Here is a 27,852-nt window from a genome sequence, read left to right as displayed (position 1 = left end):
TTTGTGGATATTGAACTGAACCAGCGCTGCATCCCAGGTATAAATCCCACTTGGTCTTGGTGAATAATTTTTATAATGTTTTGTTGGATCTGGTTGGCTAATATCTTATTGAGGATTTTTGAATCCATGTTCATCAGGGAAATTGGTCTGTAGTTCTCCTTTTTAGTGGGGTCTTCATCTGGTTTTTGGAATCAAGGTAATGCTGACTTCATTGAAAGAGTTTGGAAGATTTCCTTCCATTTCTATTTTTTGGAACAGCTTCAAGAGAATAGGTGTTAATTCTTCCTTAAATGTTTGGTAGAATTTTCCTGGAAAGCCATCTGACCCTGGACTCTTGTTTTGGAGGAGATTTTTGATTACTATTTCAATTTCTTTACTATTCAAATTTTCTATTTCTCCCTGTTTTAATTTTGGTAGTTTATATGTTTCTAGGAATTTGTCCATTTCTTCCAGATTGCCCATTTTATTGGCATATAATTGCTCATAATATTCTTTTTTATTTGTATTTCTGCTGTGTTGGTTGTGATCTCTTTAATTCTTGATTTTATTTTTTGGGGTCCTTTCCTTTTTCATTTTGATCCAACTGGCTAGTGGTTTATCAATTTTGTTAATTCTTTTGAAGAAACAGCTTCTGGTTTCATTGATCTGTTCTACTGTTTATTTTTGGTTTTGATAGCATTGATTTCTGCTCTGATCTTTATTATTTCCTATCTTTTGCTGATTTTGGGTTTTATTTGCTGTTCTTTTTCCAACTCTTTAATGTGTAAGGTTAGGTTGTGTATCTGAGACTTTTTTTCCTTCTTTGGGAAGGCATGGATTGCTATATACTTCCCTCTTGTGACTGCCTTTCCTGCATCCCAGTGGTTTTGGGCTATGGTGTCATCATTTTCATTGGCTTGCAAATACTTTTTAATTTCCTCTTTGACTTCTTGGTTAGCCCAATCATTCTTTAGTAGGATGTTCTTTAGTCTCCAAGTACTTGTTATCTTTCCACATTTTTTCTTGTGGTTGATTTCAAGTTTCATAGCATTGTGGTCTGGAAATATGCATGTTATGATACCGATATTTTTGTACTTGTTGAGGGCTCATTTGTGTCTCAGTATGTGATCTATTCTGGAGAACGTTCCATGTTCACTGGAGAAGAATGTATATTTCGCTGCTTGAGGATGAAATGTTCTGAATATATCTGTTTGGTCCATCTGGTCCAGTGTGTCATTCAAAGCCATTGTTTCCTTGTTGATTTTGTTTACATGATCTGTCCATTGCTATAAGTGGGGTGTTCAAGTCTCCTACTATTATGGTATTATTATCAATGAGTTATTATAATTATGATATAATGCCCTTCTTCATCTCTTGTGACAAGTCTCTTTTATTTTATTTATTTTTTTTTTTAATTTTATTTTTTATTTTTTAAAATTTACATCCATATTAGCATATAGTACAACAATGATTTCAGGAGTAGATTCCTTAATGCCCCTTACCCATTTAGCCCCTCCCCTCTCCATCAACCCCTCCAGCAACCCTCAGTTCTCCATATTTATGAGCCTCTTCTGTTTTGTCCCCCTCCCTGTTTTTATATTATTTTTGTTTCCCTTCCCTTATATTCATCTGTTTTGCCTCTTAAAGTCCTCCTGAGTGAAGTCATATGATTTTTGTCTTTCTCTGACTAATTTCACTTAACATAATACCCTCCAGTTCCATCCATGTAGCTGCAAATGGCAAGATTTCATTCTTTTTGATTGCTGAGTTAATACTCTATTGTATATATATACCACATTTTCTTTATCCATTCATCCATCGATAGACATTTGGCTATTGTTGATAGTGCTGCTATAAACATGGGGGGTGCATGTGTCCCTTTGAAACAGCACATCTGTATCCTGTGGATAAATGCCTAGTAGTGCAATTGCTGGGTCATAGTGTAGTTCTATTTTTAGTTTTTTGAGGAACCTCCATACTGTTTTCCAGAGTGGCTGCACCACCTTGCATTGCCATCAACGGTGCAAAAGAGATCTTCTTTCTCTGCATCCTCACCAATATCTGTTGTTGCCTAAGTTGTTAATGTTAGCCATTCTGACAGGTGTAAGGTGGTATCTCATTGTGGTTTTGATTTGTGTTTCCGTGATGATGTTGAGCATGTTTTCATGTGTTGATTGGCCATCTGGATGTCTTCCTTGGAGAAGTGTCTATTCATGTCTTTTGCCCATTTCTTCACTGGATTATTTGTTTTTTGGCTGTTGAGTTTGATAAGTTCTTTATAGATTTTGGTTACTACCCCTTTATCTGATATATCATTTGCAAATATCTTCTCCCGTTCCATCAGTTGAATTTTAGTTTTGCTGATTATTTCCTTTATTGTGCAGAAGCTTTTTATTTTGATGAGGTCCCAGTAGTTCATTTTTGCTTTTATTTCCCTTGCCTCGGGAGACGTGTTGAGTAAGAAGTTGCTGCAGCCAAGATCAAAGAGGTTTTTGCCTGCTTTCTCCTATAGGATTTTGATGGCTTTCTGTCTTACATTGAGGTCTTTCATCCATTTTGAGTTTATTTTTGTGTATGGTGTAAGAAAGTTCATTCTTCCGCATGTTTCTGTCCAGTTTTCCCAGCACCACTTGCTGAAGAGACTGTCTTTATTCCATTGGACATTTTTTCCTGCTTTGTCAGAGATTAGTTGGCCATACGTTTGTGGGTCCATTTCTGGGTTCTCTATTCTGTTCCATTGATTTGAGTGTGTCACAGCCTGTCTTAAAGTCTAGATTGTCTAAGTATGGCTACTCTGGCTTTCTTTTGGCGACCATTAGCATGATAGATGGTTCTCCATCCCCTTACTTCCAATCTGAAGGTTCCTTTAGGTCTCAAGTGGGTCTGTTATAAACAACATATAGACAGATCTTGTTTTCTTATCCTTTCTGTTACCCTCTGTCTTTTGATTGGAGCATTTAGTCCACTGATGTTTAGAGTGAGTACTGAAAGATATGAATTTACTGCCATTGTGTTTCTTGTAGAGTTGGAGTTTCTGGTGGTGTTCTCTTGTCCTTTGTTGCTTTTGGTCTTTTTTTTTTTTTTTTTGTCTTTTCTCCCCTCAGAGAGTCCCGCTTAAAATTTTTTCAGGGTTGGTTTAGTGGTCACACACTCCTTTAATTTTTGTTTGGGAAACTTTTAATCTCGCCTTCTATTTTGAGTGACACCCTTGCTGGATAAACAATACTTGGCTGCATATTTTTTCTGATTCAGCACATTAAATATATTCTGCCACTCCTTTCTGGCTTGCCAAGTTTCTGTGGATAGGTCTGCTACAAACCTGATCTGTCTTCCTTTGTAGGTTAAGGACTTTTTTTTGCCTTGCTGCTTTCATGATTCTTTCCTTGCCTGAGTATTTTGTGAATTTGACTACGATATGCTTTGTTGATGGTCGGTTTTTGTTGACTCTACTGGGAGTCCTCTGTGCTCTATGGATTTTAATGTCTGTGTCTTTCCCCAGGTTAGTAAAGTTTTCCAGTATGATTTGCTCACATAACCCTTCTACCATGTTTTCTTTCTCTTCATCTTCTGGGTCCCCTATGATTCTGATATTGTTCCTTTTTAATGAGTCACTGATTTCTCTAATTCTTAAAATGTGCTCTTTTGTCTTAGTCTCTCTCTTTTTTTTTCTGCTTCATTATCCTCCATAAGTTTATCCTCTATATCACTGATTTGCTGCTTTGGCCTCATCCATCCTTGCCGCTGTGGCATCCATTTGAGTTTGCAGCTCAGTTATGGCATTTTTTATTTCCTCCTTACTAGCTTTTACTTCTTTTATCTCTACAGAATGGGATTCTAATCTGTTTTCAATGCCAGCTAGTATTCTTAGTGTCATGATTCTAAATTCTCGTTCAGACATCTGGCTTGTATCTCTGTTGATTAAGTCCCTGGCTGTCTTTTCTTTCTTCTCTTTCTTTTGGGGTGAATTCCTTCATTTCGTCATTTTGAAGGAAGAAAAGGAATTAATAAGGTAAAAGAAATTGAAACTAAAAAATTATCAACAACACATAAAAATCAAATAAACACTAGATTCTAGGTGTGTTTTGGTCTGGCTGTTAAAAGGAGATTGATAGATTAGAGAAAAAAAGGGAAGAAAAAAGGAAAACATTTGAAAATTTGAAAAAAATGAATACAGTGAAATAGAATAAAATGAAATGATGAAAGTAAAATGGAATTTGAAACTTTACGAAAAAAGTAAAAAATATAGTAGAAAAAAAGAAAAATATTTTTAATAAAAATTGAAATAAAATTGTTTTTTCTAGTCCTGTAATAAAGAAAAGAAATGAGAAAGAAAAATGAAAATTGAATAGATGGACCAGCAAACAGACTGAAATACAATTGAAATTACATCGTTTTCCCCTAAAAGTCAAACTTTGAAGCATTTTGTAGTCTGTTAACTAAGCAGGCGGAGAGTCTTGCGATGTTCCTGAAGTGTGAGGTTGGCCCAGTTGGGCTGGGCTTAGTGTAACAGCTCCATTCTCCACTAGATGGCTCTATTAGCTTACTGGGGTGGATTGTTGTGGGGCTTGTAGGCATGTGTGCTCATGTGCGGGAGGGGTGAAAATGCGTCACCCAGCTACCCTGTCTCTAGTATCAGAACTCTGTGCCCTTCCCGCTCAGCAATCACACACCTGTCCTTTGTCTTCAGCTTCCACCTGCCCCCTGCTTTTACACTGTCTGTGACCAAACTGTCAGGTTCCCAGGCGGCACCTCCCTCCTGAGTTTTCTGTCAGATGCAGCTGTGTTTCCCGACCCCTCACTCTAAGGGACTGCAACTTTGACCTGCTCAGACCTCCTGAGGGAGAGTCTCACTGAGCAATGGCCAGATGCCGGCCACACCCAGGAATGTTTGCAGGAACGTGCTGCTACCGATGCCCAGACACTGCTGCTGGGTACAAACCCGCCTCAGAAAAAGTTCATAGGATCATGTAGCAGCAGTGTTTAAGGGATTATGGAAAATCACAACACACATCTAGCGCCAGGCTTCACAAACCTTAACGACCTTGTTCCAGCACCAGTGAATGTGGTTGTTCAGTGATTGTGGAACTTTTGCCTGCGGGGTGGCCACACAGCCTTTACCAGATGTCTTCCCAGCAGGGGAACTGCCTCTCCTGTGTAGCCTGAGGATCCCCGGATCTCACTCTTCTCCTGGGGATTTGCCCTTCCCACCAGAGCACCACCAGGTACTGAGCTGCGGTGTTTCAGACTCTGCACTCCCCCTCTTTGTAGAGTCTTAATGGAATTTACACCCTTTGCTTTCTCCTTTCTCCCTTTTTAGTTCAGTCCCTGTGGCTGTTTCCTCTTTTCTACTTTCTCTCCAGCTGCTTTGGGGGGTGGGGAGTGGGGAGTGCTTTTCCTGTACTCTCCCCCTGTCTCTGTTCTCTCTCCACAAGCAAAAACAGCTCCCTGCCCTCTGCGGCTTCTCTTTCCCCCAGTTCTCCTCCCCACGCCATGTACCTGCTGAATTTTGTTGTGCAGATTGTTGTGTTAATCCTCATTCACTTTTCTAGGTGTGCAGGATGGTTTAGTGTTGATCTGGCTGTATTTCATGGATACGAGACACAAAAAGACTTCCATGCTGTTCTGCCATCCTGGCTCTTCCCTTAGCATCCAACTCTTGATTTGGGTTCAGGTCATGATCTCATGGTCATGAGATCGAGCCCTGTGTTAGGCTTTGTGCTGGCTTAAGATTCTCTTCCTCCCCTTCTGCCCCTCCCTCCTCATTTACTCTAATATATATAGATATATATAGATATATATTACATATTACCAAAAAATGTTAACCATCATCTAAGCTTTCAGTAGGTTGTAGTATTTTTGCTGTTGGAGGGTCTTGCCACCATGTTTATGGCTGCTGATTGATCAGGGTGGTGGTTGCTGAAGTTTTGGGTGGCTGTGGCAAATGTCTTAAAATAAGACAATGAAGTTTGCCACGTCAATGAACTCTTCCCTTCATGTGATACTGTTTGGTAGCATTTTACCCACAGTAGAAGTTCTCTCAAAATTGGAGTCAGTCCTCTCAAACCTTGCCTCTGTTTTATTTTATCTACTAAGTTTATGGAATATTTTAAAATCATTTGTTGCCATTTCAGCAATCTTCACCAAGAGTAGATTCCATCTCAAGAAACCACATTCTTTGCTGATTTATAAGAAGCAACTCCTCATCTTTCCAAGTTTTATCATGAGAATGCAGCAATTCAGTCACATCTTCAGGCTGCACTTGGAATTCTAGTTCTCTTGCTCTTTCTACCACATCTGTAGTTACTTCCTCCACAAAGTCTTGAACCCCTCAAAGTCATCCATGAGGATTGGAATCAACCTTTTCCAAACTCCTGTTAGTATTGATATTTTGATGTGTTTCCTTGAATCATGAGTGTTCTTAATGACATCTAGAGTGGTGAATTTTTTCCAGAAGGTTTTTAATTGATTTCGCCCTGAACCATCAGAGGAATCACCATCTATGGTAGCTATATCCTTACAAAATGTATTTCTTAAATAATAAGACTTGAAAGTCAAAATTACTTCTTGATACATGGGCTGCCAAATGGATGTTGTATATCTCCATGAGAGCTGTTGGGTGACCAGGTGCATTGTCAATGACCAGTAATATTTTGAAGGGAATTTTCTTTCCTGAGCAGTAGGTCTCAATAATAGGCTTAGAATATTCACTGAATCATGTTGTTAACAGATGTGCTGTTATCCAGGCTTTGTTCTATTGACAGAGCACAGGCAGAGTAGATTTAGCATAATTCTTAAAGGCCCTTGGATTTTTTGAATGGTAAATGAGCATTGGCTTCAACTTAAAGTCACCAGCTGCATTACCTCTTAACAAAAGAGTCAATCTATCCATTGAACCTTTGAAGCCAGGCATTGACTTCTCTCTAGCTATAAAGTCCTGGATGGCATCTTCTTCCAATAGAAGATGTTTCATCTACACTGAAAATCTGGTGTATGGTGTAGCCATCTTCATTATCTTAGCTAGACGTTCTGGGTAATTTGTTGCAGCTTCTACATTAGCACTTGCTGCTTTACCTTGTACTTTTATGTTATGGAGATGGCTTCTTTCCTTAAACCTCATGAACCAACCTCTGCTATCTTCAAACTTTTCTTCTGCAGTTTCCTCACCTCTCTTAGCCTTCATACAATTGAAAAGAGTTAGGGCCTTGCACTGGTTTAGGCTTTGACTTAAGGGAATGCTGTGGCTGGTTTGATCTTCTATACAGACCACAATTTCCCCATATCAGCAATAAGGCTGTTTTACTTTATCATCCATGTACTTAACTGGAGTAGTACTTTTAATTCCCTTCAAGAACTTTTCCTTGCATTCACACCTTGGCTGTTTGGTGTAAGACGCCTAGCTTTTGGCATATCTTGGTTTCAGCATGCCTTCCTTCCTGAGCTCTTCCTTTTACTTGAACATGTAGAGGCCATCACAGGATTATGAATTAGCCTAATTTCAATAGTGTTGTGTCTCAGGGAATAGGGAGGCCTGAGGAGATGAGGGAGAGACGAGGGAATGACCGGTCAGTGGAGTAGTTAGAAAACACACAACATGTATCAATGAAGTTCACCGTCTTACATACGAGTGTGATTTGTGGCACCCTAAAACAATTAAAATAACATCAAAGATTACTGATCACAGATCACCATAGCAAATATATTAATAGCCAAAAATCATAATGAAATATTGCAGGAATTACAAAATGTGACACAGAGACATGAAGTGAGCAAGTGCTGTTGAAAGATGGCACAGATAGGCTTGCTTGCCACAAACTTTTAATTAGTAAAAAAACACAGTATCAGTGAAATCAATGAAGTGAATAAAACATGGTATTCCTGTAGATAAATGGGTACCTGATGCCCTGAGAAATGATGTGACTTGTTTCACATCACATGGCTATGGCCAGGGCAGTGATGAGGAATAAATGTCTTTCAGAAGGAGAAGGTAGAGACAAGGGAGAAACTTCCCTTGGACTGAGGACCCCAGAACCAAGGGATTTCAGAGCAGAGAGTGGTGGTAGCATTTACTGTGTTCCAGGGATTAAAAAAGAAAGAAAAGAAGGGGATGGGAGGAAACTTTGGAATTCTCTCAAGAATGAAGAAGTAGAAGGAGGACCAAGGATTTGAGCACTTTGTGTGGGATTGTCCTGTTCCAGAGAGAGATCTTGTCCCTGGACTATAGTACATTTCCCCACCTCAGGCCCATGACAGACTCCCTCTCGTCTTTCATGAAATAATCTTCAGTGTGTTTTACAACCTGCCTTGTTCCAAAAAAGAATGATGGTGGACTTGGAAAAAATACTTAAGGGGGGAGTTTATGTAGAGTTGCATGTTTTCGAAAGATTACCTATGCATGTCCTTCTTACTATTGCTCTTGTTTCCTGTTTAAGTATTAGTGACCTTTATTCAGTGCAAGGATGGGCAGCTGAACTTTTTTGGCTGGTGTTGAATGTTGCCATATTAGAACTTTGGAACCATCAGAACTAGAAGTAAAAAAGCCTTATTATTAAAATATTACACATTTTGTCCCATGTAATAACTTGTTAATATGTCTGAGAGTTGAGGGTTTGATTTAGAAATAATTTTATTCTGATTACCACTTTGCCTTAGAATTCTGAAAAGATTAAAATAGCTGCTACCTGGGAAATACAGACTTAAATTCTTAGTGTGTAAACTGCGTAAAGTATTCTAGTCAGTTATCAACAAGCTGATGTCTAATATTTGCAGACATATTCCTTATCAAAGACTGTGCTGTATTGCTGATAGGACATACTTTTTAAAAACATACCACGATTAGAAATGTTGGCAGATCTTGGATAAATAATTCTCTTGAGAGATTTCAGTGATTGACTTTTAAATTTATAAGAATGTGGTTATTGTCTTAAGTTGCCCACTAATACAGTATTTTGTCAGATATTAGTATAATGTTGGTGTAGGGAGTTCTTATGCCACTCTCCCCTTACTATTGAAAGTAACCTGTCACTGAGATTGTGTCTTTAGGTAATCCTTTCTCAAATTGAAGATTTAAACACCTCCCACCAAGTGTATGGAGTATAAATTTACATAAAATACTGTGACTCAAGAAAACATTGAAAAAAATTGTTTTCAAGAGGTAATTTAATTTAGCCCCTTGTGGCAAACATTATGGGTTGGCTGCCCCATCACCATTCTCCTCTTTCTCCTTCACCTTCTCTCAGCTCTTTTGCTGGCAGGAATGGCCACATGCATGACACACATGTGGTCAGTGAAGGGGAAGTTAGAAGTTCACTGAGAATTTCCTGGAAACCTTTTGCTTTTGATTTTCTGATAAGAAGGAACAGATGATTGGCACTGTTCCTAGTCTACATCCTTCTTTTTGTCTTGTCTAGAGCCTTTTGATCATGAATTACACTTGAAGAAATAAAGAGTCTGAAATGAAAAGTTTGGGTTTCTGATAGCATAGTCTTGTACCTGACCAGTTCTAGGAAGTGCCTACCTCTTAAGAGAGAAACAATAATCTGTTTGATTAAGCTACTACAAATTAGACTTTCTGTTACATTGTAACTGAATCAACATATACTTTATTTCATACTTAGACTGAATTTCATTTTACTCTCTAAAAATTCTGTTTTCTTTAAAGTCTTTTTTGGGGGATTCAAAGTATATGTTTATTATTTTAAAATTCAGGTAAAGATAGATATCAGCAAGATGGGATACTGGGGTGCTCCAGGCCCTCATTCCTCCCATAAATACCAATTTAACAACTACAGACTAAATTAACTTTATAGGAGCTCTGGAAACCAGTCAGAGATCTGTAGCATTCAACCTAATACACATTCAAGAAAGCCATAATCAAAATTATAGGAAATTTTGTTACCTTTTTGTTGCCTCTGCACCATCCCATCCCTGGAGTGGTACAGGGCAGATGGGAGGAAGTGGCTCAATTCCTTGCTCCCTCCCTTGGGACAGAAAAGACAAGGTAGAACTAATCTTCAGTATTCTGGCCTATCTCGGTTGCCCAAAGGATTGGTTTCTCTCTTGCCTGACTTAGGGTACAGACTAGGATGTTTGCTAATAGCTTGGATCTCAGACTGAAGGCTGAGAAAGGCAGTGGTAGGCACCATGGCACTTGAAAGTTGCAGGGGGACTGTAGACCTACAGATGCATGGGACAAGAAATTATGGACAGAGGAATACAGTATAACATTTAATGTCTCAAGAGTAAGCTGGGGTGAGACTCTGGAAAATTAAGACATGTAAAAGCAGTCAGGGGAAATTGGGAAAAGAAAAAGCACACACACAGGCCCAGACAGGACTTATGCCTAAAAAAGACCAGAGAAGACCTTAGGCCTATACCCAACACTGTTCCCAAGGTCCCAGAGGACTGCTAATTAATGAAGGAGATCTTCCATACCAGTCTGCAAGGACTAGGAAAGGTGACTGTTTTTTCAAATAATAAATTTTCAGCCAAAAATTACAAGGCATACAAAGAAACAGGAAACATGGCCCATTCAAAACAAAACAAAATGAATCTTGAGAAAATATCCCTAAAGAAACATGTAGTAGATTCTCTCAGCAAAGACTTTAAAACTACTGTCTTGGGGCGCCTAGATGGTACAGTTGGTTAAACATCTGACTCTTGATATTGGCTCAGGTTATGATCTCATGGTTGTGACGTCGGGCCCCGCGTTGGCCTCCATGCTGAGCAGAGAGCCTGCTTGGGATCCTCTCTTTCTTTTTCTCAAATAAATAAACTTAAAAAAAATTGTAAGGCAACTGCCTTATATATCCTCAAAGAGCTAAAAGAAAACACAGAACCAAAAGAAATCAGGAAAACTATGAAAAAGTGAAAATTTCAACAAAGAGGTAGAAATTATAAAAAGAACCAATTAGAAATTCTGGAGCTGAAAAATACAATAACTGAGTTGAAAAAGCACTAGACAGCTTCAACAGATTCAAACAGGCAGAAGAAAGAGTCCGTGAACTTAAAGACAGAGCATTTGAGGGACCCCTGGGTGGCTCAGTTGATTAAGTGTCTCAACTTTGGCTCAGGTTATGGTCTCATGGTTCATGGGTTTGAGCCCCGCATCGGGCTCTGCGCTGTGTGGAGCCTGCTAGGATTTCTCTCTCCCTCCCTTTCTGCCTCTTCCCTGCTCATGCGTTTGCATGCACTCTCTCTCTCTCTCTCTCTTTCTCTCTCTCTCTCTCTCTCTCTGTCTCTGTCTCTCTCTCTCTCTCAAGAAATAAAAACTTAAAAAAAAATTTTTTTTAAAAAGACGCATTATTGAGACTGAGGAGTAAAAAGAAGAATGAAGAAAAAGGAACAGAGCAGGGCCTAAAGGACTTATGAGACATCATTAAGTAAATCAATATACACATGGTAGCTCCAGAAGAAGAGAGAGAAAAGAGTAGAATAATCTGCCTCTTCATAATCTATTTGAAGAAATAATGGCTGAAAACTTATCAAATTTGAGGAAGGACATGGTTTTACAAATCTAAGACGTTCACCAAATTCCAGAGCTCGGTGAACTTCAGGATAAACTCAAAGTGCCTACAGTAAAGACAACATGATAATTATATTGTCAAAAGTCAAAGAGAGAATCTTGAAAGCAGCAAGGGAAAATGTGATTTATACATAAAATGGAATATTATTCAGCTTTAAAAAGGAAGGAAATTTTGATACCTACTACAACCTGGATGAACCTGGAGGACATTATGTTAAGTGAAATAAGCCAGACATAAAAAAACAAATATTACATGATTCTACTTACACAAAATACCTAGAATAACCAAATCTATAAAGAGAGAAGTAGAGTGTTGGTTGCCAGGAGCTGAGGGAACACATGGAGGTGGGTGTTAGTGTTTCATGGGTGCAGTTTCTGTTAGGAAAAATGGAAAATTTCTGGAGATGGATGTCTGCACAACAATGTGAATGTATTTAACACTAACAAACTCTACACTTAAAAATGGTTAAAATGTTAAGTTTTATGCATATTTAACCACAACCTTATATTAAATATAAATAACTTTTAGAGCTAAAGGAAAAAAATATAGTTAAGAAGAAGTGTAGAAAGCGTGTTGTTGTTGTTGTTTAAGCATCACCATAAACTTTATCATTTAGAAATGACAATCAGGGTGCCTGGGTGGCTCACTTAAGCATCTGTAGCTGTTGATCTTAGCTCAGGTCTTAAGTTAAAGCCCTGTCATTGGGCTCCATGCTGTCTGTGGAGCCTACCTTAAAAAAAAAACAAACAAACAAACAAAAAAAAACCCATCATTAACATTAAGTAAATGTTATTTCGGGCACCTTTCTGTTGTTGTGTACATGTGAAAATATGGATGAATGGATAAGCAGATGGAAATACTTTTACAGAAATGGGATTTATTATACATGTTACTTAATGAAATCTATTTTTTTTTCAAGTTTTTATTTAAATTCCAGTTAGTTAAGGGGTGCCTGGGTAGCTCAGTTGGTTAAGCATCTGACTTTGGCTCAGATCATGATCTCACGGTTTGTGATTTCAAGCCCTGTGTCAGGCTCTATGCTGACAGCTCAGAGCCTAAAGCCTGCTTTGGTTTCTGTGTCTCCCTCTCTTTCTGCCCCTTCCCCGCTCATGGTCTGGCTCCCTCCCTCCCTCCTTCTCTCTCTCTCTCTCTCTCAAAAATAAACATTAAAGAGGAGGGGAGAAGATGGTGGCGTAGGAGGACGCTGGGCTCACCGCGTCCTGCTGATCACTTAGATTCCACCCACACCTGCCTAAATAACCCAGAAACCACCAGAAGACTAGCAGAATGGATTCTCTGCAGCCAAGCATAGACAAGAGGCCCACGGAAGAGGGTAGGAAGGGCGGAGAGGCGGTGCGTGCTACATGGACTGGCGGGAGGGACCCGGGGTGGAGGGGCATCCCACTGGCAAAGCAGAGCCCCGAGTCTGACTTGCAAAAGCAGAGGGGCCAGGCGGAGTGTGTTCTCACAGCAAGCAGGACTTAACATCTGGAAGGTTATAAGTTAACAGCTCTGCTCAGAGAGCGGGAGGGCTAGTGGACAACAGGAGGGAGAGTTGTTGAGCCCCAGACGACAGAGCTCAGGTTGGCAGGGAACAAAGGCACTCGCCAGCGCCATCTCCCTCGCCCATCCCCCAGCCAAAATCCCAAAGGGAACCACTTCCTGTCAGGGAACTTGCTTACACCTGGCAAACACCCAACACTATACTTCTGCGGATCCATCCCTCCGGTGGCAGCTCTGACTCCCTCAGGGTGCTGCAGGACCCCCCCCCCCCCCCCCGAAGCGGATCACCAAAGGATAAGCGAGCTGAGCCTGCCCCTCCCGTCCCTGTGCACCTTACCGATCCACCCCAGCTAATACGCCAGATCCCCAGCACCACAAGCCTGGCAGTGTGCAAGTAGCCCAGACAGGGGCCACACCACCCTACAGTGAATCCCGCACCTAGGAGAGGGGAAGAGAAGTTACACACCTGTCGGACTGTGGCTGCAGCAGTGGGCTGGGGGCAGACATCAGGTCTAACTGCAGCCCCGCCCACCAACGCAAGTTATTCAAGACAGCACAGGGGAAGTGCCCTGCAGGTCCCCACCACTCCAGGGACTATCCAAAATGGTGAAATGGAAGAAATCCCCTAAAAGAATCTCCAGGAAGTAGTGACAGCTAATGAACTGATCAAAAAGGATTTAAACAATATGACAGAAAGTGAATTTAAAACAATAGTCATAAAATTAATCGCTGGGCTTGAAAACAGTATAGAGGACAGCAGAGAATCTCTTGCTACAGAGATCAAGGGACTAAGAAACAGCAGGAGAGCTAAAAAATGCTATAAATGAACTGCAAAATAAAATGGAGGTGACCACAGCTCGGATTGAAGAGGCAGAGAGAATAGGTGAACTAGAAGATAAAATTATGGCAAAACAGGAAGCTGAGAAAAAGAAAAAAATCCAGGAGTATGAGGGGAGAATTAGAGAACTAAGTGATGCACTAAAGAGAAATAATCTATGCGTAATTGGTATTCCAGAGGAGGAAGAGAAAGGGAAAGGTGCTGAAGGTGTACTTGAAGAAATCATAGCTGAGAACTTCCCTGATCTGGGGAAGGAAAAAGGCATTGAAATCCAAGAGGCACAGAGAACTCCCTTCAGACACAACTTGAATCGATGTTCTGCACGACATATCATAGTCAAACTGGCAAAATACAAGGATAAAGAGAAAATTCTGAAAGCAGCTAGGGATAAATGTGCTCTAACATATAAAGGGAGACCGATAAGACTCGTGACTGATCTCTCTACTGAAACTTGGGAGTCCAGAAAGGAATGGCAGGAAATCTTTAATATGAACAGAAAAAATATGCAGCCAAGAATCCTTTATGCAGCAAATCTGTCATTTAGAATAGAAGGAGAGATAAAGGTCTTCCCAAACAAACAAAAACTGAAGGTATTCATCACCACTAAACCAGCCCTACAAGAGATCCTAAGGGGGATCCTGTGAGACAAAGTACCAGAGACGTTGATACAGGCATGAAACATACAGACATCACAATGACTCTAAACCCATATCTTTCTGTAATAACACTGAATGCAAATGGACTAAATGCACCAACTAAAAGACATAGGGTATCAGAATGGATAAAAAAACAAGACCCATCTATTTGCTGTCTACAAGAGACTCATTTTAGACCTGAGGACACCTTCAGATTGAAAGTGAGGGGAGGGAGAACTATTTATCATGCTACTGGGAGTCAAAAGAAAGCTGGAGTAGCCATACTTATATCAGACAAACTAGACTTTAAATTAAAGGCTGTAACAAGAGATGAAGAAGGGCATTATATAATCATTGTAGGGTCTATCCATCAAGAAGAACTGGCAATTATAAATGTCTATGTGCCAAATATGGGAGCCCCCAAATATATAAAACAATTACAAACATAAGCAACCTTATTGACAAGAATGTGGTAATTGCAGGGGACTTTAATACTCTACTTACAGCAATGGATAGATCATCTAGACAGAGAATCAATAAAGAAACAAGGGCCCTGAATGATACATTGGATCAGATGGACTTGACAGATATATTTAGAACTCTGCATCCCAAAGCAACAGAATATACTTTCTTCTCGAGAGTGCACATGGAACATTCTCCAAGATAGATCATATACCAAGTCACAAAACAGCCCTTCATAAGTACATAAGAATTGAGATCATACCATGCATACTTTCAGACCACAATGCGATGAAGCTTGAAATCAACCACAGGAAAAAGTCTGGAAAACCTCCAAAAGCATGGAGGTTAAAGAACACCCTACTAAAGAATGAGTGGGTCAACCAGGCAATTAGAGAAGAAATTTAAAAACATATGGAAACAAACGAAAAGGAAAATACAACAATCCAAACGCTTTGAGATGCAGCAAAGCACATCTCTGACCTCAGCCGCAGCAATTTCTTACTTGACATATCCCCAAAGGCAAGGGAATTAAAAGGCAAGGGAATTTAAAAAAATGAACTATTGGGACCTCATGAAGATACAAAGCTTCTGCACAGCAAAGGAAACAATCAACAAAACTAAAAGGCAACCAACGGAATGGGAAAAGATATTTGCAAATGACATATCGGACAAAGGGCTAGTATCCAAAATCTATAAAGAGCTCACCAAACTCCACACCCGAAAAGCAAATAATCCAGTGAAGAAATGGGCAGAAAACATGAATAGACATTTCTCTAAAGAAGACATCCAGATGGCCAGCAGGCACATGAAAAGATGCTCAATGTCGCTCCTCATTAGGGAAATACAAATCAAAACCACACTCAGATATCACCTCACGCCAGTCAGAGTGGCCAAAATGAACAAATCAGGAGACTATAGATGCTGGAGAGGATATGGAGAAATGGGAACCCTCTTGAACTGTTGGTAAGAATGCAAACTGGTGCAGGCGCTCTGGAAAACCATGTGGAGGTTCCTCAAAAAATTAAAAATAGACCTACCCTATGACCCAGCAGTAGCACTGCTAGGAATTTACCCAAGGGATACAGGAGTGCTGATTCATAGGGGCACTTGTACCCCAATGTTTATAGCAGCACTGTCAACAATAGCCAAATTATGGAAAGAGCCTAAATGTCCATCAACTGATGAATGGATAAATTGTGGTTTATATACACAATGGAGTACTACGTGGCAATGAGAAAGAATGAAATATGGCCCTTTGTAGCAACGTGGTTGGAACTGTAGAGTGTGATGCTAAGTGAAATAAGCCATACAGAGAAAGACAGATACCATATGTTTTCACTCTTATGTGGATCCTGAGAAACTTAACAGAAACCCATGGGGGAGGGGAAGGAAAAAAAGAAAAAAGAGGTTAGAGTGGGAGAGAGCCAAAGCATAAGAGACTCTCAAAAACTGAGAACAAACTGAGGGTTGATGGGGGGTGGGAGGGAGGGGAGGGTGAGTGATTGGTATTGAAGAGGGCATCTTTTGGGATGAGCACGGGGTATTGTATGGAAACCAATTTGACAATAAATTTCATATATTAAAAAATTTAATTAAAAAAAAAAAAAGGAAAGAGCCCAAATGTCCATTGATGGATGAATGGACAAAGAAGACATGGTATATATATACAATGGAGTATTACTCAGCGATCAAAAAGAATGAAATCTGGCCATTTGCAACTACATGGATGGAACTAGAGGGTATTATGCTAAGCGAACTTAGAAAAAGACAAATATCATATGACTTCACTGATATGAGGACGTTGAGATACAAAACACATGAAAACGAGGGAAGGGAAGCAAAAATAATATAAAAACAGGAGGGAGACAAAAACATAAGAGAATCTTAAATATGGAGAACAAACAGAGGGTTATTGGAGGGGTTGTGGGAGGGGGGATGGGCTGAATGAGTAAGGGGCATTAAGGAATTTACTCCTGAAATCATTGTTGCACTATATGCTAACTAACTTGGATGTAAATTAAAAAAAGAAATTAAAAATTTTTAAAAATAAAAAAAATAAACATTAAAACCATTTAGTGTACATACTTAAATCTGTTTAATAGGAAAGATGAAATGGATTTGAGTTATATTTTGTATCAAAAATTCCTTCTGTTAAGAACAAGGTAAAAATCCTCTCTCAAAAATAAATAAAACATGAAAAAAATTGAAAAAAAAAGTTAAAAAGCATTGTCTTTTTTTTATTATAAAATAAAAACATAAAATTTATCATTGTAGTCATTTTTAAATGTATACTGGATTTTAAATACTGTTTTCAGTTTTAGACAGTATTGACTCCCAGCCAAAAAAGATGAAGACATCAGCAATAGTGCACTTTCAATCTCTCTTTCTCCATTTCTGAGTATTTTTATAGTTAACATTATTTTTTTTACATTATCACAGTTTATATTTTTCATTCTGTGACCACAATTTGTACATGTGCTTCATATTAGTTTTCTTATTATTTTGCTTTATTTTAATTTTACATTCAATTATATTCACTATTCAAGTTCTTTTACTGTAACTTCTACATTTCTTTGTTCATAATTTTGAACAATCTCTTAATTGCTCCCTCCCCCATGTGTGTCCCACACTCCCCTTTCCCCAATTTAGGAAGTGCTTTGCGGGGTGCTGAGTCATTTCATGTTTGAAAATGATGGCATTTTGTACTTAACAAGATCTTGTCTGAGTAGAGTAAGTTTAGATCTCCCTTTCTTTTGTTCAAAACTTTGTAAACCATGCTTTTACTGTTGCAGAGAAGTCAGAGGACAACCTGTTTTTTCCGTTAGTGGTAATTTATTTATTGTTTTGCTTGGTTGGCTAACAATTATTTTATCTATGAAGTTTAGGGTATATCTTGCTGTTGAATGTTCTGAAGCAAATTTTCTTGGATCACTATTGTGCTCTTTCAATCTGCAGATCCATTTCTTTGTTCATTTAGTATTTCATATATACAGTTGATCCCTTGAAGAACACAGGTTTGAGCTGTTGTCTGTCCACTTTTTTTTTAATGTTAATTTTTGAGACAGAGTGTGAGTGGGGGAGGGGCAGAAAGGGGGTAGTTAGAGGATCTGAAGCAGGCTCTGTGCTGACAACAGCAAGCCCAATGTGGAGCTCGAAACTCACAAACTGTGACATCATGACCTGAGCCGAAGTTGGACACTCAACCAACTGAGCCACCCAGGTGCCCCTGAACTATGCCTGTGTACTTCTATGTGGATTTTTTTTCCAATAAATACAGTATAGTACTATAAATGTATTTTCTCTTCCTTATGATTTTCTTAACATTTTTTTTCTCTAGCTTACTTTATTGTAAGAATACAGTATGTAATGTATATAGCATACTAAGTATGTGTTAATCAACTGTTTGTTATTGGTAAGAGTTCCGGTCGGTAATATGCTGTTAATAGTTAAGTTTTGAGGAGTCAGAAGTTACACACAGATTTTTGATTGTGCAGGGGTGGTCAGCACCCCAACCCCCATGTTATTCAGGGGTCAACTGTAATATATATTATTTTATTAACTTTAACTCCTTATTTTTTAAAATTTTAATTAGTTAACATACACTGTAATATTGGTTTCAGGAGTAGAATTCAGTGATCTATCACTTACATACAACACCCAGTGCTCATCATAAGTGCCCTCCTTAGTACCATCATGTACCTAGCCCATCTCCCACCCACCTCTCTCTGTCAACCCATAGTTTGTTCTCTATCATGAAGAGTCTTTATGGTTTGTTTCCCTCTCTTGTCCTCCCACCCCCCCGCCTCGCCCCCATTCCTATATATTCATCTTTTTTGTTTCTTGAATCTTATTTTGGATCTTTTTTGGTCTTCCATATATTGACTTCTTTCTGATTATTTATTTCCATCATTTTCATTTGTATTCTCTATAATTATCTCAGATTTTTATGATAGTAATATAATTTTCAGCTGTATCATTTCAGTTTTGTGATGTTTTAAATTTACCAGTTTTTTAATGGTGGTTTAAAATTTTTCTTTTTAAAATCTTGTTTGTCATCTCTTCCTATTTTATTGATTAGCCATGTTTTTATTAGGTTAATATAGACCTCAAAACTCTTAGGAAAACTGTTCTGTTCTTTGAGCTGTGTCTTCTTTTACATTTGACTATCTTGTGCTTGTTTTGTTCCTTTCTTATTGATTGATTGATTGATTGATTGATGTAATATTTATGCCAGGTTGCCATACTGTTTCTAAATCAATCTTGTTCTTGCTTGGACTTCCTTGTCCATACTTTGTGTGTGTCCTCATAGAAGGGTGTGAGGCACTGTCTTCTTACCATCCTCTCCAAGTCCAGTTTTCTTTTCTCCTTTGAGCTACAGTTTAAAAGCCATTTTCCTTAATATATACATTTTTTTCTGTGGCCCATGGGTGTAGTAATGACATGCTGTTAGATTATCAGGACTGTGTTCTCACTTCTGAGATTTGGCTAAATATTTTGTTTGGGTTTATTTCACCTAATTAGGAAAGTGAGAGGTATGAGTATCCTATTCCCACAGAGAAATTCTTTTGGCTTCAGACTGGTTCCCCAGTGTAGTGTGTGCTCAGGAACATCATTTTCAAATTGACCCTGGTAACCCCTTTCTCTGTTTCCCAATCAGAAGAATGAAAAGGTAACAGCTGTTTTATTTGCTCCTCTTCAGATTTGGGGGTTATTAGTGAGAATTCCCAAGATTTTGTCAACCCCAGTGTGTGATATGAAAGAAGGATGATGAAGGTATGCTAGGATCCTGGCCACACTTCTAACTCTTCTCCACTCTAGAACTTTATGTTTTTATCCTAGACCATTTGCGAGAACTTTTTAAGTTTGTGACCTTGATTTTTGCCCCTTTCTGTTTCTGTGTTTGTGTTTGGTTGTTATAGGTAAGAGGTTTTTGAGGGGACTGGTTTTTTTTTTTTTTACAATTTTTGATCAATACGACTAGGTATTAGGGGAGAGAAATTATCTCAGTCATTATCTTTTCATTTTAATGTAGAAATCCGTGAAGACATGCTAAGTAATTTGTCCAGTGTTACATGAATTTTAGAAGACAAGTCACCTGGCCTTTTGGGCCTTCAATTTTTTTTTCCCACTCTTGTACTAGCCACCTTTATTCAAATTGAAGTTCTTCTAAGCTTAAAAAAATGTATTTAATTTGAACATTGTAGAATTGAAAAATCTTAAAACTGTAGAGTTTCAGTCATACAGTTAAACCTAACCCAGTACATAAAGAATTCCAGAATTTCCTTTCTCTTTATTTTATGGCTTTCTCATAGGTTTAAGAGTGACTGGAAATCAAACCAGTGAATCTCTTTTACTTTTAAAAGATCTGTACAAGCTTCACATTTTAAGTATGCTGATGTATTAAAGTTTTTGGATGGTCTTGGTTTTTTTTTCCATTATAGAAGTCATACAAGGAAGTTCACTTTTATTTGGCAATATTTACTTGGGGCTTTTAGTAATAGCCCTTAAATGTGTGTGCTTTGTTCATTCCAAGACTTGATTTACATTTACAGTGTAGTAAAATAAAGGAAGATACACTCTTTCATGCCTTTACACTACCCACCCCCCAAGCAGTTGAAAATCTGCATAGAACTTCTAACTAACTCCCCTAAAACTTAACTACTAATAGCCTACTGTTGACTGGAAGTCTTACGGATAATGTAAGCAGTTGGTTAACACGTAGTTTGTATGTTATATGTATTATGTGCTGTATTATTACAATAAAGTAAGCTAAAGAAAAACATGTTACTAAGACTATCATAAGGAAGAGAAAATACATTTATAGTACTGCACCGTTTATTGAAAAAAAATTGTGTGTAAGTGGACCTGTGTAGTTCAAATCCGAGTTGAAGGGTCTACTATACAAAAAACCATTATAGTTTTCTTATGTGGTTTCTACGCTTTTAAATTGAAAACATCAATATTGTAAATTATAGGTATGTTAAGAACCCTCAGTGGTCTTTCTGGCAGTGACTTATATGATTGTTCTTTACCCATTAATTTCAAGTATATTAGCCATATATATAACTTTCCTGTTCAGAGTTGACATGAATCATATGTCTTAGGATCTGAAATAAAACTGTGTGCATTTTTTTAATGAAGCTGCTTTTAATGAAGCTGTTTTTAATGCTATTTGTAGATTATGTGTGCTATATTTGTAACCTATATTTCATTCTTTAAGAAGATTCTGTAACTGATCCTCCCTTCCCAGGATAATAGAACTATCTTAAGAATTATGCTTGCTTGTATTTGATTCACAGTTCTTTGGATCTTCTTTTCTGGTATGTTTATATTGTAGCAGTGGAGCTTCTCCCCCACCCCCCACCCCTCTATTGGGAGCACATTTAAGAAACTCCTTATTGGAAGGTGAATTTGGCCTTGTATTTAGCATTTGCAATGAAGAAAAAGTGCCATGCCTTTAACTTAATTTCTTAGAAAGATGAGTCTCACTAGCCCTAGTGTTTGTCAGCTAGTAACAGTGTGACAATGATGCAATGATGAGAGGGAGAAAATGGGAAGGGAGAATTCAGGAAAAATTAGTTTAAATACCCAATAGAAATTGCTAAAACTTGCAATGCAAAGTAATAGTAATGCAAGATGGAATTCTGCTTCTCAAGAAATGGTATTGAGACGGCTTTAAAAAAAGGCAAATAGCTTTTTGTAAATGATTTCCATGGAATTACAGATGAGAATTTCAAGACTTTACATATTTGCCCCAATTTTTACTAATGTGTAGACATATGTTTAAAGAGATACTTGAATAATTTGGAATTTTAAGATACTGGTTTAAAAGTGTTTACAGAAACATCTTTGTGCAGAGACGAACCTGAGAAGAGATCTCATTTCGTTGTTTTTTTTTTAATGTATTTTTATAATGTTTTATTAACTTACCTAGTGGTCAGTGGTGGGAAATATATTGGTATCTAATTAAAGTTTAGAGCAGTAAAATGCACTAAAGAGCTCTTGGTGTACCATCAGGATTATAATTCAGATCTTAATTTTAGAAGACCTCTGAGTAAAAAAAGAAACAGTATTTCGACTTCAGGAAAAATTAAAAAGCGTAAAGTACCATGTTGGTGAAGGATTTTGCAGTTCTGTTAGTAACTTCCGTTGATTAGGTAGATGCATTCAGGTAACCCATAATCCTAATTTTCCCCCCTTAATTAAGTATACAACATAGAAGTTACTTTGCTGAGAAATACTTGAATGACACACTTCTCCCAACCTCTCAAGTCCCCTGCTTTGAAACAGGCCTTTTCACTTGTAAAAGAAATTAGGTAGGCTAATAAGAAAGTGTGGTTTTTAAGAAAAGAAATTTAACTTCAGTCTTTTCAGTAGCGTATAGGCACATCTCATTTTCCTCCTTTGTAAAATGGGATTACTACCGGCCCTACCTCATAAAGGTATTATATGAGAACTAATTTGTAGCTGTTTCAAATCATGAAGTACACAATATCACAGATGATAGAATATTTATAACTTTTATTAGATGCTTAATGTTCATTTAAGTAATTTTGATGCAAAAAGTAAAAGCATACACTTAAAAAATACCATAAGAATTTTCATATTTTTAAACAAAGCAGTTTTATAGTCTTTTAAGATGAAATACAGCTGCTCCTGTTTTTGTTTAATTTTTAAACAGAGGCTTTGGAATATTTTGTGTGAGTAGGTAACTTCTAGGAGTTCAGAAAGGTTGAAATGTTTTTTTAACTAAATGCAGTGCACATTCCTGGATCAATTTTCAAAGACTGATCAAAATCTGCTGTGTTAAAATAACATATGCTGTTTTTCATCAGATTTGTTGATGATGTAAATAAGATGTGTAAACATATTAGTAAATGTTAATATTCGTGTATTTTAAGTTAAGGTTATAAGATTTGTCACAATGTGATTTTTTTTTTAATTCACATAAAGTGAAAACAGATGTGTGTAACTATTTTGAATATTGGTTTATTAAACATTCATATTCTTTATCAAATAAAAAAAAGATTCTATAACTGAGATACACATGCATGCACACACACACATAGGCATACACACACACACACACACACACACACACACACATAACACAGGACTTGGTGAAGTCAGTTTAGTCCATACTTGGGTTAGACTGCTGTAATACTGGGGAAAGTATTAATTTTTTTCTCCTACTTTTTACCACATGGTAATATGCAGAGGACACGTGACCATTGTCATCATGCTCCATTGCCAGCCTGTATCACCTCTCATCTGTTATCACAACATTCTTCTGACTTTACTAGAATGGATTTCGTTGGTTTCATTATTGAATATTTTGCTCAGTAAAGACAGTTTTTCAAGCTGTTCTTGTGGATTCAAAAATAATGATTATACAAAGCTCTCATATTTTTTTGTCCTTTGTATCTATGGACTTATTTACCTGTGTGAAATAAAGTCCTGTATTTACTGTGGTAGCCTCTGAATTTTACAGAGGCTTTTTACACGGGAATTTACCTATTTTAAAGGCGATAATGTATGGTCTAAAAATCTCTGATTTTTGCTTCTTTTCAAGCCCCCCTAATTACCAATACTAGTGATGTACATCTTTTTTTTTAATGTTTATTTATTATTATTGAGAGACAGAGACACAGAGCGTGAGCAGGGGAAGGGTAGAGAGAGGGGGAGAACAGAATCTGAAGTAGGCTCCAGCTCTGAGCTGTCAGCACAGAGCCCGATGAGGGGCTGGAACTCACAAACTACGAGATCATGCCCTGAGCCGAAGTCAGTCACCTAACCAATTGAGCCACCCAGGTGCCCCACTAGCGATGTGCATCTTAGTATGTTTATACGTTACTGTGTTCAGCTCATAACCACTTTAGCAGAACTTTCAGTTCTCACTATTACAGACTTTTCTGTGGCCCATATGCACAAACCTCTGCATACATCTGATTCCAACACAGGCTTAGAGGCAGAATTGCTGAATCGAAGGATATACCCTTTCAAGACTTTTGATACACATTTGCCAAGTTCTAATTATTTTATTCCTCCTAAGGTTGAATATGTTTTCTGTATTTATTCTGTCATGATTGCTTGCTTGTGCCCTTTGCTCATTACTAAAAAAAATATTAGGTCCATCCTTTTCTTACTGATTATAAAAGCTTTTTTAAAAATGGTATCAGTCTAAAAAAAAAAGTATCAATCTTCTGGCAAATATATTACAAGGGGATTTCCTCCCGATCCCTCTGCCTCAAGTTTGAGATTTCCTTTTTTTTTTTTTTTGCTATTGTTTTTTAGAACTTTTTGCTTTTTAAATTTTGTAATTTTTTTTACATAGACGTGAAAAATTTTTTATTTTGTAATATTTTCAGTCTTTTCACCCTTTTGCTCTTATGTTAAAACGTTATTCCCTAGCCATTGATTATGTAAATTGTCATTAACACACAAATGAAATTGTTAAAGGTAGGGTTTTTTAAAAAATTGCTGTTCCAAAAATATTTCTTATTGCTAATTGTTTAAACTCAGTCTACTATTATGAACTTACTGAAGAAATGACTTTCCCCGATTCTTTCAAGCATGGAATTTCTGCTAAGTGCTGACTAATGGAAGTTGGATATTAGGGAAAATAATCTTATTTTTGGTTTGCATTGTTCAACAAGAGCCAGTGGAGACTTTAATTTTTCAAGTGATGATATTTTTGCCCAAAGTATGAAAAGAATGAAAATCCAAACCAATATTTATGAATACCCCCATATACTTCAGGTTTATTTTGTTTTTAATTTTTTTTTATCTACTCCCTAACAGTAAAGCACTGGTAATTTGTTTTGCAGAATCTTTGCAGCCTTTCCTGGAAGCCTGTAGCAACACTTTATTTTTTCGTACTTGCTCAGTGCTGCTTCGAACCCCTAAGCTTGATCTTCAAATACTAGAAAAGCTCAGTATTATTCTGCAGAAACTTTCCAAAATCAAGTAAGATTTTTTTTATTTCTAAAATTTTGTATTGAAAGATGTATTATTGTGATGTAGAAACTTGAGAATCATAAAATATTAATGCATGTCCAAGATACATACTCAGTAACAGATGAGAATTGGAGTATCCATCTAGAAACGTCTTGTTTCCATAGTTCATTTCTGCTAAACAAACTTTAGGTACCACAGGGTATGTAAAAATAAGAGCAGTTTTTAGCAACTAGGTGGTAGTATCAGAGTGACTTACTGCACACGGATACTCTGTAATACCACAGGTGAAAATAAAAAAGGTAATAAAAGTATATATGCAAATCTTTATTGATGTATTGAAACGAATTTAGGGAATTAGAATGAAGCAGAATTATGGGCTTGTTACGCCACTAATTTGGATTTTATTGTGAGAATTAAGGGCTTTTGCATTTCTTCTTCTTTCCCCTGATGCAAACTTCGATATAACCAGTTACTAAATTATAAATAAAGGACATAGATTTTAAGCGTTATTTTCCTAATCTTGAGGTATTTTCTGGTGTTTCTTTTGAGGCAAATTAAACACCTGACTCATCCCATGTTTATAATGGTAAAATTTTGATTTTGGTTCAGCTCCACTGCCCCATTCCTTTCCTCTCCCCTGTGATTTGCATGGTAATGAACCTAGGTATTTTATCTGGCCTTGGTGTACTTGAATAGTAAATATAATACATCTTAAAATTATTTGTAGATGTGTGCTAGTAGGTCCACATGTTCTGCTTGGTGCTTAGTACGCTGTACCACACCACAGTAAGTTATTAATTGTCAAAATAAAACCTCATACATTATTAGTTTGGGACAAATGTCAGGTAAACTTATCAATTAATTTTCTTTATTTGCAGACTGACGGTACCATGGTTATCTTGATTTGTAATCAGTAAATTCTCAGGAAGACATGTTGTAGTTTACCTGTAGTGCCTTGAAGCTGCAGTAACATTACTTGGGTTTAATTTGCTCTTGGCTCTTAATTCACGGGTTTATGTTTATGTATTCCCAAAGTGCAAGTATATCCTTGAGCCAAAGCATTTTACTATTCTCGATGTGTTTTATAGCTTACGTTCATTTCAGACTGAGAGAAAGAGCTAGAACAAATCTCTAAATGGAGGGCTGGGAATAGCTGATGCTCAAGCAGGTCTTGAAGTAAATCTTTAAAACCACAAAGATGTGAATCATTTTGTATTTAGCAGGTGGTTATATAGGTTATTTGATAATTTCTTTCAGGAGGTAAATATATATAGACAAGGAAATGAGAAAAATGTTTCAGATGTTATTCTGATTGAAAATGAAATTACTGACTGATAATTACAGGTAGGTTGGTTGAAAAGGTATTTTTGACCTAAGTCAAAAGTAACCCAATGTTCTGCTACTTACTTAAAATAAGATGATAAAGTATTTTAATTTTTCTAACTGTGAGGAAGGAAATATTCTCAAGCATTTTAATGGTGAATAGGGTTCAGTTTTCAGGATCATAGAGCATATTCTTCTTTTCCTTGAATAGTTTTCCACTTTAGGCTTCTCTCCTAAAACCCCTTTTTGTTTGCCTTGACGTATTAATCCTTTAGTTACATATTTTCTGCACTATGTTGAAAACCAGGTGCCATTTGCCCACATTTACAAGTAAATGATTGCTCATTGCCATTCCAGATAAACTCCCTAAGTGTGTGCAATTAAGTTAATGTATTCATTCTCTTCCAGGAGTAATAAGAAGCTCTTTGAACTTTTTACAATTCATCTGATGCTTCAAGAAATGCAAAGGACAACACATCCAGAGCATGCCTTTCTCTGTATTAACTTAAATTCAACTCTGTTCAATTTGGGTTTAACAAAATGCAACTCCTTGGCCTCCAGTGCAAGCCATTAGAATAGCTTAATATTATTTTATATAAATTATATATGTGTTGCTTATTTGTAAGATTGTAAAAATCACCAAAGTAACTAAAAGTCTACCAAGTAAAGTTATCAGTAGCATCATTTATCATGAAAAATATAATTTTTTTTCACTTTTAAGTTGAATCTATAGAAGCTATGGAATTTTTGGACTGTTTCAGTTCAGTTGAGGTAGTACTTACTAATGTACAAAATGGAATTTCCAGAATTAGTGATACTGGGGTTACTTTTTGTAAGAGTGTTTTAGGAAAATTTTTTAAATTATGTGATTATTTGGAATAAAATTGGTGTTTATGTGGGAAAGAGGATTAGATCATGTTGTCATTCCTTCTCAAAATATCAACAATTTCCCCTTTCAGAAGCAAAGTATATGTTAAAAAAAATCTTTTTAATGTTTATTTTTGAGAGAGAGAGAGAGAGAGCATGAATGGAGGCAAGGGGTAGAGAGAGAGAGGGAGACAGACACAGAATAAGAAGCAGACTCCAGGCTCTGAGCCTCAGCACAGAGCCCAACGTGGGGCTGGAACCCACAAACCGTAAGATCATGACCTTGAGCCGAAGTCGGAAGCTTAACCACCTGAGCCACCCAGGCGCCCCAAAAGTATATGTTTTAACTGCCATCATCATACCATAACTTTTGTGTATATCCTAGATTCACAAAAACTGATTTTTTATTGTGCTGTTCACAAAGAATTTTTTCTATTATTTTTTCCAAAATAATTTAATCATCACCAAACTATATATGTACCATAGATGGGTTTAAAAAAACAAAACAAAACAAAACATAAAAATATCTTAGTCTCCCAACACCCAGGGATATCTCTTGCTATATAACCCAAGATGGGTGAAGTAGCCACAGGTCTGGGTGAGGTGGATGGAGATGGTGGGAGTTGGGACAGAATACTGAGAAACACAGAAAAGGAGCACTGTCCTAAATTATGCTGTATCAGTATATATTCTCATTTCCAGAAATGGAGAAATTTTCAGGAAACACTTGGGCCTCTTCAGATGAGTATAAAAAATGTGCTGTTTG

General features: G+C 37.3%; 1 protein-coding gene across 12 annotated transcripts in view; it reads left to right on the top strand.

Annotated features, from left to right (window-relative positions):
* The window catches only part of CCDC138 (coiled-coil domain containing 138), a 135,688-nt gene extending 108,563 nt beyond the window's left edge, over positions 1-27,125 (top strand). For 9 of the 12 annotated variants that reach the window (XM_053200350.1, XM_053200344.1, XM_053200348.1 and 6 more), the window contains 2 exons: positions 24,767-24,905; positions 26,628-27,125. In XM_053200350.1, the coding sequence (XP_053056325.1) occupies positions 24,767-24,905; positions 26,628-26,793 (305 nt within the window). In that variant the 3' untranslated portion in view covers positions 26,794-27,125. Of the gene's footprint in view, positions 1-24,766; positions 24,906-26,627 lie in introns of those variants that run through there. The other 3 variants (XM_053200352.1, XM_053200351.1, XR_008289234.1) reach the window with 2 other exon arrangements.
* The last annotated feature ends 727 nt before the right edge of the window (positions 27,126-27,852 follow it).

Source organism: Acinonyx jubatus, chromosome A3 (assembly GCF_027475565.1).
Source record: "Acinonyx jubatus isolate Ajub_Pintada_27869175 chromosome A3, VMU_Ajub_asm_v1.0, whole genome shotgun sequence".
NCBI lineage: Eukaryota > Metazoa > Chordata > Mammalia > Carnivora > Felidae > Acinonyx > Acinonyx jubatus.
The sequence above is the reverse complement of the archived record's forward strand: the minus strand, read 5'-3'. Positions and strand labels throughout refer to the sequence as shown.